At 41.0% G+C, this 16246-nt stretch overlaps 1 protein-coding gene across 1 annotated transcript in view; it reads left to right on the plus strand.

The window, feature by feature from the left end:
* The window catches only part of MACROD2 (mono-ADP ribosylhydrolase 2), a 1460592-nt gene that overhangs the window by 1067584 nt on the left and 376762 nt on the right, over nucleotides 1-16246 (plus strand). The window contains exon 7 of the mRNA XM_075267382.1: nucleotides 8018-8048. Within this exon, the coding sequence (XP_075123483.1) occupies nucleotides 8018-8048 (31 nt within the window). The remainder of the gene's footprint in view (nucleotides 1-8017; nucleotides 8049-16246) is intronic.

Genomic DNA, 16246 nt, shown 5'->3' on the forward strand with positions numbered 1-16246 from the left:
AGTTAGATGGTCGCCGAGCATGGACAGCCCGCTTCAAATCATCCCACAGATGTTCAATGATATTCAGGTCTGGGGACTGGGATGGCCATTCCAGAACATTGTAATTGTTCCTCTGCATGAATGCCTGAGGATTTGGAGCAGTGTTTTGGATCATTGTCTTGCTGAAATATCCATCCCCGGCATAACTTCAACTTCGTCACTGATTCTTGAACATTATTCTCAAGAATCTGCTGATACTGAGTGGAATCCATGCGACCCTCAACTTTAACAAGATTCCCGATGCCGGCAAAGCATGATGGAACCTCCACCAAATTTTACAGTGGGTAGCATGTGTTTTTCTTGGAATGCTGTTTCTTTTTGGATGCCATGCATAACGCCTTTTTTTATAACCAAACAACTCAATTTTTGTTTCCAAAATGAAGCTGCCTTGTCCAAATGTGCTTTTTCATACCTCAGGCAACTCTATTTGTGGCGTACGTGCAGAAACGGCTTCTTTCTCATCACTCTCCCATACAGCTTCTATTTGTGCAAAGTGTGCTGTATAGTTGACCGATGCACAGTGACACCATCTGCAGCAAGATGATGCTGCAGCTCTTTGGAGGTGGTCTGTGGATTGTCCTTGACTGTTCTCACCATTCTTCTTCTCTGCCTTTCTGATATTTTTCTTGGCCTGCCACTTCTGGGCTTAACAAGAACTGTCCCTGTGGTCTTCCATTTCCTTACTATGTTCCTCACAGTGGAAACTGACAGGTTAAATCTCTGAGACAACTTTTTGTATCCTTCCCCTGAACAACTATGTTGAACAATCTTTGTTTTCAGATCATTTGAGAGTTGTTTTGAGTAGCCCATGATGCCACTCTTCAGAGGAGATTCAAATAGGAGATCAACTTGCAATTGGCCACCTTAAATACCTTTTCTTATGATTGGATACATCTGGTTATGAAGGTCAAAGCTCACTGAGGTTACAAAACCAATTTTGTGCTTCAGTAAGTCAGTAAAAAGTAGTTAGGGGAATTCAAATCAATAAAATGATAAGGGTGCCCATACTTTTGCACCGGTCAAATTTTGGTTTAATGCATATTGCACATTTTCTGTTAGTACAATAAACCTCATTTCAATCCTGAAATATTACTGTGTCCATCAGTTATTAGATATATCAAACTGAAATGGCTGTTGCAAACACCAAAATATTTAGAACAAAAAATGATTAAGATTAATAGGGGTGCCCAAACTTTTTCATAGGACTGTATGTGAGTGGAGTGAGAGCGGAGAGAGTGGCGGGGGAGCATTGGAAGGTGAAAAGTGTGTTTGTTTTGTGTTAAACATTAAGGTGGAACATAATGAAGGGGGCCCATGAAATTGGGGGCAAATGAAGGGGGCCCATGAAACTGGGGGCAAATGAAGGGGGGGAGAACGGCATGACACTGGGGCAGATGAAGGGGGGGAGAACGGCATGAAACTGCAGCATATGAAGGGGGGAGAACGGCATGACACTGGGGCAGATGAAGGGGGGGAGAACGGCATGACACTGGGGCAGATGAACGGGGGGAGAACGGCATGACACTAAGGAAGATGAAGGGGGGAGAACGGCATGAGACTGGGGCAGATGAAGGGGGTAGAATGGCATGAAACTGGGGACAGAGATGGAGGGGGGGACATGAAACTGGGGGCAGAGGAAGGGTGTATATGAAACTGGGGGAGAGATGGAGGGGGGCATATAATTTACAGGTGACTAGGAGGATTATACTGTGTGGGAGCACATGAAAAATGAATGGGAATGGGCGGAGTCTACATAAATGTGGGCGGAGCTAAATTTGTCCTTGTTTATGCTCTTCAAAAGTTGGGAGGTATGGTGTAGGTGACGTCACTCCTGCGTGACGTCACTCGCTTCGTCTGCCCGCAGCGGCGCACAGTGTCCCGACTCCCGCCTCCTTCACAAGGGGACCCACTGAGGCTCTGTCGCCCAAGGGCCTGCCTGGAGCCAGCCCTGATCATAGTCTAAGGGGTCCGTGTGCTTTCATAAGCTCATCACTTGTCAATGCGTTCGATATTCCGTTCGGGGGGTCCCCATGCAAACTCCTCGAACGGAATACTGAACACAGATATGAACCAGGCCTTATTTAACAGCGGACTCTAATGTATATACAGTACTTGGTTAACAGATAAAGCTACTGACCAAAACAACCATCTCTATGATGTCTGTATGTACTAAGAAGGCCCGCTGACAAGGGCTGTCCTGAGATGATCCCTTTAACTTTCCTCTCCATAGAATATTTTTATGGCTGATGAATTTTTAAATCTACAAAGGGGGCAGTTCGTGATATAAACACTTTAGACATTATCCATGGAAATTGAGATTATGTCTTGTACAATTTTTACAGTGGAATATTACAGATACATATTTGATATCTAGGAACTCATCCTAAGACCTCTGGGTAAAATATTACGACTTTTCATGATTTAGTAACTTTGCATTAAACAGATTGCGAATCTCAGGCTTCCTGGAAGTCGTAAGACTTTCATTTTGCAGATGTTGTGGTAACCTCAACTGGTGACCCTGTGTTCTGGATCGAAGTATTATTTAAGAAATGCCATCTCTTAAGGGAAACATTTACCTGTTTATTAGCGCCATTTATTTTCTCTTTTGAGACCTGTAAACTTCTTGTGAGTCTGTGGGAAATTCTGTATTGTAATGAAAGTCAAGAGTACATAATAGAAGATCGACAAAGACACAGAATTACCTGCTATAAAATCAAAATTCCTCAATTTTAAGTGTTTCTTGTCAATAAAAGTTATTTACAGAGATGGTTTTATATACGTAACAATAGTCTTGAATATTAATCTAAAGAAGTTTATCATCTTATAAAGATAGAGAAAATCTCCTTAATACTTTAGAACGCTTACCAACTGATATAACCAAAGCTCAGAATTTTTTATATTTCATTGCCCAGTTCTGTACAGCACTTTTGTTTTGTGGCTCACTCACTCTGTGAGTGAGGTTACTAATGTAAAGGTAAGGGCTATAGATATCCCAATTCCTTTTCCCTCTCACAGACATTGCCTCTTTTAATAGCTATCTGAGTGCCCCTATATTACAAATTTGATGTAAAGTTATGCAGTAATTACTCACTGTCTTTACACAGAACACAACCTCCTACTGCCACATTGCTCTGCAGTTCTTCTACTCATTGAATACTGCACTGCTGCCCAGCATGAGTAACACAATCTTTGCTTAGAGAGGTTGGACAGCAAGTAACAGTGGAAATAAGAGGCATGTGTGATATCCCATACTACAGGAAGGGAGGAGCAGTAGATAACCATCAACAATGGTGGGAATTTGTTAAGACTGGTGATTCATATGCCATTCTTAATTAATTCCCCCATCAGGCGAAAAATTTGCCAGAATAACTCTAAGGCTCTGGCTTCTTAGTAATTCTAGTGTATGTAGGTATTCCTGGTTGCAGATCTATACCAGTCAGGAAACTGGCATGAATTATAATAAATCTGGTGGACTGGGATGTTCCTAGCCCACCTATGTTACTGTCCCATTCCCCATTTTTTTTTAGAAAGGGGCTGAGATGTGGGCCATTGAATGTATCTGATGACCTAATCCTACACCAAGTCAAAAAGATGTTCAGATTCATAGTCTACTGTCTGAACCAAAGCTGGGCTTATACATTGCATTTTGGACAGCTGGGATATTCCCAATAAATGATAGGGTTTTGTTTGAATGATCCCACCTTCAACATTCACAACTAAAGTGCTTAATCTGGAAGACAATTTATTTATTAAAAAACACAGCTCAGTGAGTTCGCACAAATTATCTAATGATCAGCCAAAAGAGGAAGAACATGGCAAACACTCGCAGTATGTTCATGGGCGATGGTTGGTCAAAATGGTAGATTTCTAATGTAATACATAAATCTAATGTTGGGTCTAGTTTTAGGCAATGCAAAAGTTTACTTTTTAATATTGTACAGCTAAGGCATATGTGACTTCTACAATGCCTGAAGTTCACAACAGTTTAAACTTGTCACTGCTTTTACACTTCTAGCAAATTATATGGGATGCTAAATCATTTTACTGGTATTCAGAATTGTGAACTGTGTGTTTTTGCTAAAAATAATCCATGAATATAGAAATTAGCCTGTTTTGCAGCATCTTGCTGAACTGTCTCACAAAGAAAGGTGATTGGCTCTGTCGAGTACAACTATGAAGAGTAAGATGCAGAAATCCTGTGTCGTAGAGATGTAAATGAATCATCAGAAATAAAGAGAACTTTGTAAATCTGATCATTTATTTTCAAGCGATTGCACAACTTTTCACCTACAATACTGAAAAACGCTCTAGTCTTGTGTAAAGGCTATGACAACTTATTTGGAAATGACTCGGGAACCAATCCCTTTCTGCTAGAGTAGGTCTGGTTTTATAGAAAATTGGGGTCCCTTTATCCAAAAATTTATGCCTGAAAATTTTCAAATAATATTGTCATAAAATGTACATACAATGTGGCCAATATTGTCCAGTTATTGCCTCAATACAATGTCTGCTGAAAACATCTATATAGTATCAAACTAAAACAACAATATCATGCCACATAGCCCTGACATATATTTCTTACTCAGCGCCCAAATAAGATTGTCTTTTTGTGTCCAAATTGTATTGCCTAAATATAGCAGTAAAGAGGTTAATCAATTAATACTAAAGTCCCAGGCATTCTAGAACATTAATAGGGGATTAAAGGGGTCGTACCAAGTATTGAAGTTATTCAGTATTGATAGGGTAGGGGATATGATCGAACTTTATGATCGACATAGATCTTACTGCAAGATTCCCGATGGATGCGGAGATGGGGGTCTAGTTCTCTTTTCCTGATGGATTGGTAGGCTGAGCATCCACCTTGTTACTCTATTTATTCTCTATGGGAGTATGGAATAAAACTGAATATAGAGCTGCTGTCTCCAGGGCTCCCAAAGAAAATGAGTAGTGCAGCAGGGTGCATGCTCAACCTCCCCTCCATTAGGACAGGAGACTAGGATCCCTGTTCTCAGAATTGGTGAGGGACCAGTGGTTATACCTACACTGATTGTCGAGCAATCCCCTATCCTATAAGTAGGGGATAACTTCAAAACTTGGTTTAACACCCAGGGATAGAAATAGACTTGACAGGCTGATTAGAAGGGCCAGCTCTGTCCTGGGGAGCCACCTTCACCTAGTGCAGGTGATCGGTGACAGAAAGACACTGTCCTTGGTGAGCTTCATACTGGAGAACTCTCCCCATCCCATCCATGAGACCATGACAGCACTGGGCAGTACTGTCAGTGACCGACTGCTTCACCCCAAGTGTGAGAAGGAGCGCTATCAGAGGTCCTTCCTCCCAACCGCGGTCAGGTTCTATAATCTACATCAAGCTAAGCAAAGATCACTTCACACAGAGAACTAAATGACCCTGAAGTCATTCTTTTCTTTTTAGTTCCTATGACTCCTAGTATCTGTTTCTATCTGCTATGAGCTTGTATGTGTTCTTTCTTGTAATATATTACTATATTATCCATGCTGCTGTAACATACTGAATTTCCCCATGGTGGGAATAGTAAAGGATTATTTTATTTTATCCTTAAGTCCTTGGTGTTCCATGGCAGTGAAGGTTTACGTGATCCATTATCAACAATATCCATGATCCATTATAAACAATAATAATAATAATAATAATCAGGTTGCTGTTGAAATTCCTTTCCTTGAGGTCCCCTAGAATAAAGGTAGTCATTGGCAATTGCCCAGTTTGCCACAATTGACGTTGACCGGGACAATTTCTTAATGGCTTATTCACAAATAACATGGTATACCTGAGTACTACTATGGTCCTGAGAGCAATGGTAGAAACTACATTTTTATTGCACATGTGTTTGTAAAGTAATGTGCAAAGTCCAAATGAACTGTTTACAGGACTTCAGGCAAGAAGAAATTAGCTGTAATTTCTTCTCCACATACTGCAATTTTAGGACTATAATTAAATTTGCTTGGGTCCCATTTGCAATACATATAGTTATACAGGCAACTTTGCAACATTACTTAAACAGTGTGTCTGAGCCAAAGAAGTCTTCATGATTTTAAATATACAGTGTTAAACCCATCTCAGAATTCAGTAGTGTTTTGAGGTTAACTATCAGATGTGACAACTTCAGATCGTTCCAGCACCCAAGAATTGTGACAACTTGTAAAACAGTCTAATGAAACACACTTAGCAATTTGTCCACACTTTTATGGTCTAGTTAGTATTCCTAAATGCATGCATGAAATGTCTCATATATTATTAATAGTGCCTACTTTCCAAAGATACATAGCTCAAATCTTCCTGCAAATTTCCAATCATGTTCACTAATGGTAATTACTCAAAAGACAGAACTCAGAGTCAAGACAGTAATTATGTTTGAGACCATGTAGGGTCATATACATACTAAGAAATAATATCCCATTATACAAATTGCAAGCCAAAGGACAGTTGGCAGACCATTCGCTTGACGGGATATATATATTTGTTAGCAAGGCTCTCCAAAAGGTATGTTTTATTAGGCTTTAAATGGTTGACCAGCATGGCTGACTTCCACCAATTGGAAAGTTCTTTTTTCCCCCCCTAACCACTATTTCCACAAGTGAGAGGACTGGTCTTCCAATAGTGAACAGGGGCTAGCATACATTTCACCTATAATTATAATGATCCTGGCAGGCTGCTGAACTACACCACTTCTGCTAAAATTCTCCAAGCCTCAAACCCCCCAACATGTCCTCGTTCAAGAAAATTGATGTGCAGAGCACAAATCAAAAAATTTAAATTTTTGGAGCAAAATTGGGTGTGTGCCAAAAAGCACAACTTTTTTTGCGCCACTTTCTAGTGGAAATCTTTTCATACATTCCCCAAAGTGAGTCCATAGGATAATAGTAATAATATTTCTGATCAGTGTGAACTGAACACTAGGACTCCCACTATGAGAATGGGAGTTTTGTGTGCCCCATATGAATGGCTTGGCAGGTTGTGCGTGTACGCTGCCTCTCTATTCATCTCCAAAGAGACCACTCTGTGTGTCCCATTGAATGGAACTGTGAATGTTCTGGTAGGGGTCCCATCAGTTGGATTGTCACCAGTTATTCCTTGTTCTATTCCTTGTAACTTGTAACTACTGGCAGACACTTTTAAGATCCACCAATCTTCATCACACTTAACCGAGCCTCAAGTTTAGCTATGACCTAAGAGATCTGAGACCGACTAGTTTCTAGTAAGGACATGGTGCCTTATGATCCTATACAAAAGACCATTTGTTAGACAGTATATGGAAATGGCACCATGTGGTCAGCCAAGAAGTGAAATATCAGCTTAGTACCAATCATTACATGTCATCAATATGTTATCTAGGTTGGAACCTCAAAATGTACAAAAACAAACTAGTGCTGTATGTTGTATATAGTATTGAAAGAATTGCAGTCTGACTTACGGCTAAAGTTGTGAACAAAATGCCATGGTCAAAATACTACATTTAAGCAGAGTTTTTGAAAACTAAAATTGGAGCTCTTGGTTGATACTTTACCAACTGTCCTATACTGACTTAGGCTGTTTGATGTTGACTCTAAAAGCGTAAAGCCCCATGTTATGGAAAAGCTGCATTTTTGTTGCAGATTTTTATATAAGTTTTTTTTTTTAGACAAATCCAGGAATGAATTGGGCAAAAAGGATAAATAGAAGTGTTACCTTTGTAGCCTATCCTATACTAGCTTAAGTGGTTTGTGAAAATGTTGCTCAGTAACCAGTTTAGGATTTACTTGCCATCTACTTGAAGACAATGTAATATCCAAACCAGTCCCCTTTAGCGATATAAAAACCTATAAGAGCTTCCAAAAGTCTGTCCAAAGTCGGAATTTTCAGTATTTGCCAATATTTCAACATTAAGTGGATTGTTCACATTGTTGTCGTTCAGGTTCCCGATGTTAAAATCTTAACACATCTCTTTTGTTTGCTTTTTAGGCTTTTCCCTGCATTTCTACAGGAATTTACGGTAAGACTCGGTTTTCTTTCTTTCTTTCTTTCTTTCTTTCTTTCTTTCTTTCTTTCTTTCTTTCTTTCTTTCTTTCTTTCTTTCTTTCTTTCTTTCTTTTTTACTCATTGATTTGCTAATGACCTCATGACAAATAACAAAAAGTAATTTACATAATCCATAATATTATGACAACCTGCCACATATTTAAGGATTCTTGGATACAAAGTAAAATATCTTAGAAGTCCATATAACACCCCTTGTATCTGTAAATGACTTCAGTCGATTATTATGTATTAATTATCTGTAAATATATATTCAGGACAATGGTGTACTATATTGTATCAGACTGTTTCCATGCTGTCCCTGCTACAGCTATAATGGCTTTCAATGTGAAATCCCTGCTATATTTGTCCTAAGACGGACTGCAGATCACGTGATTCAGATGAATCATCTCTATTGAAGAGTATAAGAAAGGTTCTTGTGAGGACCGAAACATAGCCTGTGGACTAACTATACACTTTTTGTATGTATTTGGGAGTGCTGCCTATTTTTGAATAGATTTTCCGGATGATCATCTTTTACTTGGGAATTTGCACCCATTACCAGTGAGAGAGAATCTGTTCTGCTTCAAACTTTTCTTTCACTATGGAAGACTATGTAGAGGGGAGGGGGAGAATTGATTGTGAAATGCAAGGGACAAGACAAGAAAGACTGACTTAGTTTGGTGCTGGAGATAAGTAGGAACTTGATATCACAACTAAAGTGCTTTATTCATATCCGTTCAGGTACTGTATCAGTACTTCCTTATATATGTCCTGCATGATGCTGGGACTGTTTTGTGGTGACACAAAGTCAGTTATAGAGCAGATTCTCCTCTAAGTCCTGTGAACAGTGTTTTCCAACTGGTCTTCACAAACTCAGACGGGGAAAATTACAAAAACTGAGAAAATTTAAATTCAACATCATGTAAAAACTGGATGTTCCAGTTGGAGTATAAAACGATCATGAATACTAGAATTACACAACGAAAAACAATAGAATAAAACATGTTTGGCTATAGGGGATGTCTGTAAGATCCCGAAACTTGTAGTACTTTTACTTGTAGAAATTTAGCAGAGAGGCCGAAACCTTCAAAAACTTAAGTGTCGACAAATTTCAGCTTCTGTTTCAAATTGGGTAGGGCTTAAAGATGTTGGTCAGGAATTTTTCCCTAAGGATAGACCATAAATGTCCGATCAGTAGGGGAACAACAGTTGAGTGGTCCCAAAAAGCTGATCTGTATAGGGCTGGCTGTCAGCCCCCCCACTGATCAAATATTTATGGCTTGTCCTAAAGGTAGGACAGGAATAAAAAAAAAAAAATTCTTTGTGAATCCCTTGAACAGAATTTTCACGGCTATGATCTTCTTGTCAATAGTGGAAGGTTTGTACCAACCCAAAGCAAATCCTTGCCCCAAAGCCACAGTTCATATAGTAGATGGTTATAAGGGGGAAATAAAATACAGAAGACTATAGAAGACCATTCGATACAGATTGGAAGACCATAGAATAGAATAGAATAGAATAGAAGCAGCGCCGCACCTCCCATGAGGCGACCTGAAGCTACTGCTTCAGGTGGCGCTATGCCAGGGCCCCGGGGAGGGCGGTATTTTTGCTTACCTAAGCCAGTCCAGGACAAGCTGGCTTAGCCTCCCCGTCACCGAGCGGTGGATTGGGGAGGCTGCTGGAGCAGCGCTGCTCCAGCGGCCTCCCCTCACGCTCAGGCAGAGAGCAGGTCCTCTCCCTGCCTGATAACGCCGCTCTGCCCCGCCCCCTTCGCTCTGCCCTGCTCCCTTCGCTCCACCCCCTCCTCCTGGGGTGGGGGGGTGGCTTTCTCTCGTCCGCCTCGGGTGGCAACAAAGGTAGGTTCACCCCTGAATAGAAGAACATAAGAATAGAAGACCATAAGATACAGTAGAACATAGAAGGTCATTCGATACAGATTGGAAGACCATAGAATAGAATAGAATAGAATAGAATAGAATAGAATAGAATGGAATAGAATAGAAGTGCAAAAGAATAGAATAGAAGTGCAAAAGAATAGAAGACCATAAGATACAGAAGATTATAGAAGACCATTGGTTACAGAATGGGAGACCATAGAATAGAATAGAAGATAAGAATAGAAGACCACAAGATACAGAAGATTATAGAAGACCATTATTCCCCTATGACTTGCATTCTAAAATCAAGCAGAAAAAAGAGAAGGTATCCTGGTAAAGTATACTGTATATCGGTAGGTTTTATTTTTTTTTAACTTTTCAGCTACCGCAGCTCTTATTCCTAAGTGTTGGGTTTTTCCAGCGCCGGAGTTCGTTCTACGGCAGTCATTTTTCATAATAATAACAAACTGATTTATTATGCATATTAAAAATTAACAGGTTACACATCATTTGCGCATGTAGGGAAAAAAAAAAAAACCGCCATCGTGTACTAACAGCCAAAATTAATTTAGTGGACAAAGTAGGCAATCTGATATCTTCTAGGTGCTGTACAAAGCCTGAAACAAGACTTAATCATGTGTGCATATCTAGATGAGACAGGAACACAGGACGATAGGTTTTATGAGACTTTAAACGAATGAGCAGTACTGGTGGCGATAAAATATCACATTGAATGTGCATTAGCTCAGCATGTTTAGAGCTGATCCACTACACACGGACTTGGCAACATCAGCCATCAATGTGATTACATCTAAGGGTATATATTATGTATGAAAGCTCCTGACATGTAAGTGCAGGGCCTAATCCATTCACATTTAGAAAGTAATTTACTCATTGGGTTATGTTATTGGAACAACAAAACATCAATCGCAACTGGGGAATTTGCTTGGTGGTTTTGCTGAGATTTGTGTTTTCTATAAAGTTCAGGCTGTTATATCTTGCCGTATTATTTTTTTTTTCTTCCAGACTTTATTTTTTTCCTCTCTGTTTGACATATAATCCTACACAAGTTTTAATAATAAAATATATCAATGTTCACACTGGCAGAGTTCCCAGAATGTGACGTTGGTAAGTTGGCCAGTTTGCCGAGGTCGGTACTGTCTACAGCTTTTGTGTGGGCTATTTACAAAAATCTATGGCCAGAATGTTGTGAGTGGACTGTGCTAGCAGGCACTGGGCTAAAAATAATGTATCCAACATCGTTTCGAGAATTTGTATTGCTGAACATGGAAAATGTGAGCTTAAGTGTTCAAGGTATAATGAAATGTGTATTGTAAGGGTTTTTTTGGTTTTTTTTTCCAGAAATGGGAGTATTTGCAAAACAAAAAAAAATGTTTTCCCCTTCTTGCAACTTTAATATATATTGATTATCCAAAACATAAAACCATTGACTAGTTAAATGAATAACATTGGTTTTCTTGTGGCAATGGCACCTGTCAAGAGGTTGGCTTAAAGGGAGTCTATCATTGGAAAAGGTCATTTTTAACTAAAGGCCTTTACCTTTTTGATTCTCCCCACCATTTCTTTATTAATTTGGTTTCCTCTCCTATGGTAATGAGCATCACGGAGCACTGGAAGCGTCGCCTTCCCCCCAGCATTCCGAGCACTATTCCTCCACCCAGCACTCCGAGCATCTTTCCGATCCACCCTCCCCGCATCATACATGTCTTCTGACGCCATGCAGTACCTATTTTGAGCATGGGTACTCCGATCGTATGCTCAGTTAGACCACTGCAAAATGGCCACTTGGACAAGCATAGTCGTCTCTGAATGTCCATGAGACCATTTTGTAGTGGCCTAACTGACCATACAAGTGCAGTTGGCTCTGCCCGGCGCACCCCCCCCCCCCCCCCAGAGCTCCGTGTACTCATTACCTTGGGAGAAGAAACCAAATTAATGAAGAAGTGGCAAGAAAAGTGAAAAAGAGTAAAGGTAGGACTAGAATAGCCATTTTAAAGGCTATTCCAATGTGCCTTTACTTAAAAAGGACTTTTTCCAATGATAGACTCCCTGTAATGAATTGACTAGTGCAGGGGTCCCGAACCAGTACCGGGCCGCGGGGCATGTTGCAGCAGTCCGCGCACTGGCGGCGAGGAGTCAGCAGCTGCTGTGGAGCCGGCGAGTGCTTGGTTGTTGCTCATTGGGATAAGGTGAGCAAAGTGCGGGGTTGAGCCGGGACCCGCTGTATGTCCGGGATTCTAGTACTATGCAGGACATGCAGCGGGTCTTGGCTCCACCCCGCACTCGCCTACCAAACTTTGGGCAACTACATTACACGTCACTTGTCCCTGTGACGTGTAATGTAGCTGCAGTGAGGCTGTAGTGAAGTTAATGGCAGCATTAGAAGTAATATCCGTCATCAGTAGCCATCTTCATAACCTGCAGTGTCCGTCAGTTTGCACTTTCTCTTGTGTTTTCATATGTACATGATTCTAATCTACACCCCCATGCTTAACCCTGCGCCCAACACCCCTTCCCTTCCCCTATTCACACCCCTTCCCGCCCCCACCGGGCCATAGAAAAATTGTCTTGCTGAAAATGGTCCTTGGTGGAAAAAAAGTTGGGGACCACTGGACTAGTGAACAGTCTATCATGAAGCTGGCGTGCTGGAAGCGGCAAAAATTAGCAAGCGACTTTCACAAGGTCCAAATTGTGATGTCTAGATGAGTGAGTGTGATCAAACAGTAGGTCTTGTGGGGTGTTCCCAGTGGTTAGTACTAAAGATGAGAGAGTACTATTCGAATACCACGCATGCACGTTTTGAATAGCACGCACCCATAGGAATGAATAGAAGCGGCCGACTTTGCCGATGGCCAGCCGCTTAACCCCCTGCGTGCCGGCTGCGTCCATTCATTCCTATGGGTGCGTGCTATACGAAACGGAATTTCGAATAGTACTCGCTCATCTCTAGTTAGTATTGAAAGTGGTCCATCCATAGGCCTGCATGGTCGTGTGCCCCCAAGGTTACTGATACACATTGGAAGCCCATCTTATAAAAAAAGAAACAATAATGCTGGCTATGATAGAACAGGTAGTAGCAATAGACCAGAGTGCCCATATTATGCCTACCGCCAAAAGTGCTTACAGAGAACACATGAGAATCAGAACTGGACCATAAGACAATGAAAACAATTGGTCTGGTCTGATGAATAACACTTTCTTTTATGTGAACAGCCAGGTAGATTTGTTACCTGGAGAAGGGATGGCACCAGGATGCAGTGTGGGAAGAAGGCAAGCCAGTGGGGCAGTGTGATGGTGTGGCTAATGTGCTTTGGTTGGGCATTATTGTGGATGTTACTTTGATATGTTCTGCCTACATACAGTGGGGCAAAAAAGTATTTAGTCAGTCACCAATAGTGCAAGTTCCACCACTTAAAAAGATGAGAGGCGTCTGTAATTTACATCATAGGTAGACCTCAACTATGAGAGACAAAATGAGAAAACAAATCCAGAAAATCACATTGTCTGATTTTGTAAGAATTTATTTGCAAATTATGGTGGAAAATAAGTATTTGGTCACCTACAAGCAATCAAGATTTCTGGCTCTCACAGACCTGTAACTTCTTCTTTAAGAGTCTCCTCTTTCCTCCACTCATTACCTGTAGTAATGGCACCTGTTTAAACTTGTTATCAGTATAAAAAGACACCTGTGCACACCCTCAAACAGTCAGACTCCAAACTCCACTATGGTGAAGACCAAAGAGCTGTCAAAGGACACCAGAAACAAAATTGTAGCCCTGCACCAGGCTGGGAAGACTGAATCTGCAATAGGCAACCAGCTTGGATTGAAGAAATCAACTGTGGGAGAAATAATTAGAAAATGGAAGACATACAAGACCACTGATAATCTCCCTCACTCTGGGGCTCCACGCAAAATCTCACCCCGTGGGGTCAAAATGATCGCAAGAACGGTGAGCAAAAATCCCAGAACAACGCGGGGGGACCTAGTGAATGAACTGCAGAGAGCTGGGACCAATGTAACAAGGCCTACCATCAGTAACACACTACGCCGCCAGGGACTCAGATCCTGCAGTGCCAGACGTGTCCCACTGCTTAAGCCAGTACATGTCCGGGCCCGTCTGAAGTTTGCTAGAGAGCATTTGGATGATCCAGAAGAGTATTGGGAGAATGTCCTATGGTCTGATGAAACCAAACTGGAACTGTTTGGTAGAAACACAACTTTTCGTGTTTGGAGGAAAAAGAATACTGAGTTGCATCCATCAAACACCATACCTACTGTAAAGCATGGGGGTGGAAACATCATGCTTTGGGGCTGTTTCTCTGCAAAGGGGCCAGGATGACTGATCCGGGTACATGAAAGAATGAATGGGGCCATGTATCGTGAGATTTTGAGTGCAAACCTCCTTCCATCAGCAAGGGCATTGAAGATGAAACGTGGCTGGGTCTTTCAACATGACAATGATCCAAAGCACACCGCCAGGGCAACGAAGGAGTGGCTTTGTAAGAAGCATTTCAAGGTCCTGGAGTGGCCTAGCCAGTCTCCAGATCTCAACCCTATAGAAAACCTTTGGAGGGAGTTGAAAGTCCGTGTTGCCAAGCGACAGCCCCAAAACATCACTGCTCTAGAGGAGATCTGCATGGAGGAATGGGCCAACATACCAACAACAGTGTGTACCAACCTTGTGAAGACTTACAGAAAACGTTTGACCTCTGTCATTGCCAACAAAGGATATATAACAAAGTATTGAGATGAAATTTTGTTACTGACCAAATACTTATTTTCCACCATAATTTGCAAATAAATTCTTATAAAATCTGACAATGTGATTTTCTGGATTTGTTTTCTCATTTTGTCTCTCATAGTTGAGGTCTACCTATGATGTAAATTACAGACGCCTCTCATCTTTTTAAGTGGTGGAACTTGCACTATTGGTGACTGACTAAATACTTTTTTGCCCCACTGTACATGTAAACTGGGAACAGATTAAGCACTCTTCTGTATGAGAATGGGCAGGATAGTGGACCTTGCCATGCATTAAATATTGCTCAGGATTTTTTTTTTTTAGAAGAACATGATAAAAAGTAAAAGGTATGCTTGGCCTCCAAATTAACCAGATCTCAATCTTTCCCGTAGGGGTCCCAACTTACAGGAGTTAAGGAATCTGGTTAAATTCTCATTGTCTGATACCACAAGACTTCATACCTTGATGGTCAAAGTTGTTTTAGTAGTACAAGGGGGCCTACACAATATTAAAGGGGTTTCCTATCTCCGTGTTTCATCATCTTTGCCTGCAGTCTCCTCTTCTTCCCTCCTGTATTTCTCCCCCCGCCCCTCCCTTCTGTCGAGCAGGACACACAATATTTATGCAGGTCAGATAATATGTAGATGCTTGTACAGAAAGGACCCTGTGTTATCTGTATGTTTACATAGAGAGACAACAGGCCAGGCTTTATTTAATTAATGTATTTATTTAACTGCAATTAGTTGAACAATTGTCCTGGCGGCAAGAGCAGTTAGTGACATTTACTTGTCCTTCAGGTCCATAGTTATAGCAACACTGTGTAAACAATGGGAGGAATAAGGTCACGTAGCAGGCAAACAAAGCAGTTTTTCTAAAGCAATATATTTAGGAAAAGGCTTCAATTTACATAAGCTACCAGTATAGATAGGATCCTTGAGATGGGACAACCCCTTTAAGCACGCAGATTTAATGTTTTGACTGATATTGTCATGTGTATTTGTCATAATATATATTATACATGCAGTACTTTCCTGCAATTATGATTTTTAAAGGAATGTCATACAAATTGACTTGAAAAAATATCAATGTGTCAGCACAACTTTGTAATTGGTATAGTCATTGTAATATGCAGTCCAGGACCGTTAGAGAGATAACCAGTCCCTGGTGTTAATTCAACTATTAGTTATCTAATTAACAACCAGGGTTACTGGCCATCGCATACATTGAGGCAGCCGACCATGTGGGAGTGTTCATTCAATTCTAGTCTGTCTTAATTAGAAAGCCAGACATTGCGGCACTGGAGCTTGCTGATCAGAAGACCTAGATTTCTAACAAAAGGAAATTATGACATCACAAGTGGGTGTTACAGGAAATAAGGAGACCTGCGGGTCAATAAATATGAGGGTATACATACATGAGATTAAAAGGGCATTCATGCCTATGCAACCTAGTGAGGGGGAAGAGTGTATGGCGTGGAGTTCTCTTCTATGATTGCATCTAGGGTCATATGTGTGTGTGTGTGTGTGGGGGGG

Source organism: Leptodactylus fuscus, chromosome 3 (genome assembly GCF_031893055.1).
Source record: "Leptodactylus fuscus isolate aLepFus1 chromosome 3, aLepFus1.hap2, whole genome shotgun sequence".
NCBI lineage: Eukaryota > Metazoa > Chordata > Amphibia > Anura > Leptodactylidae > Leptodactylus > Leptodactylus fuscus.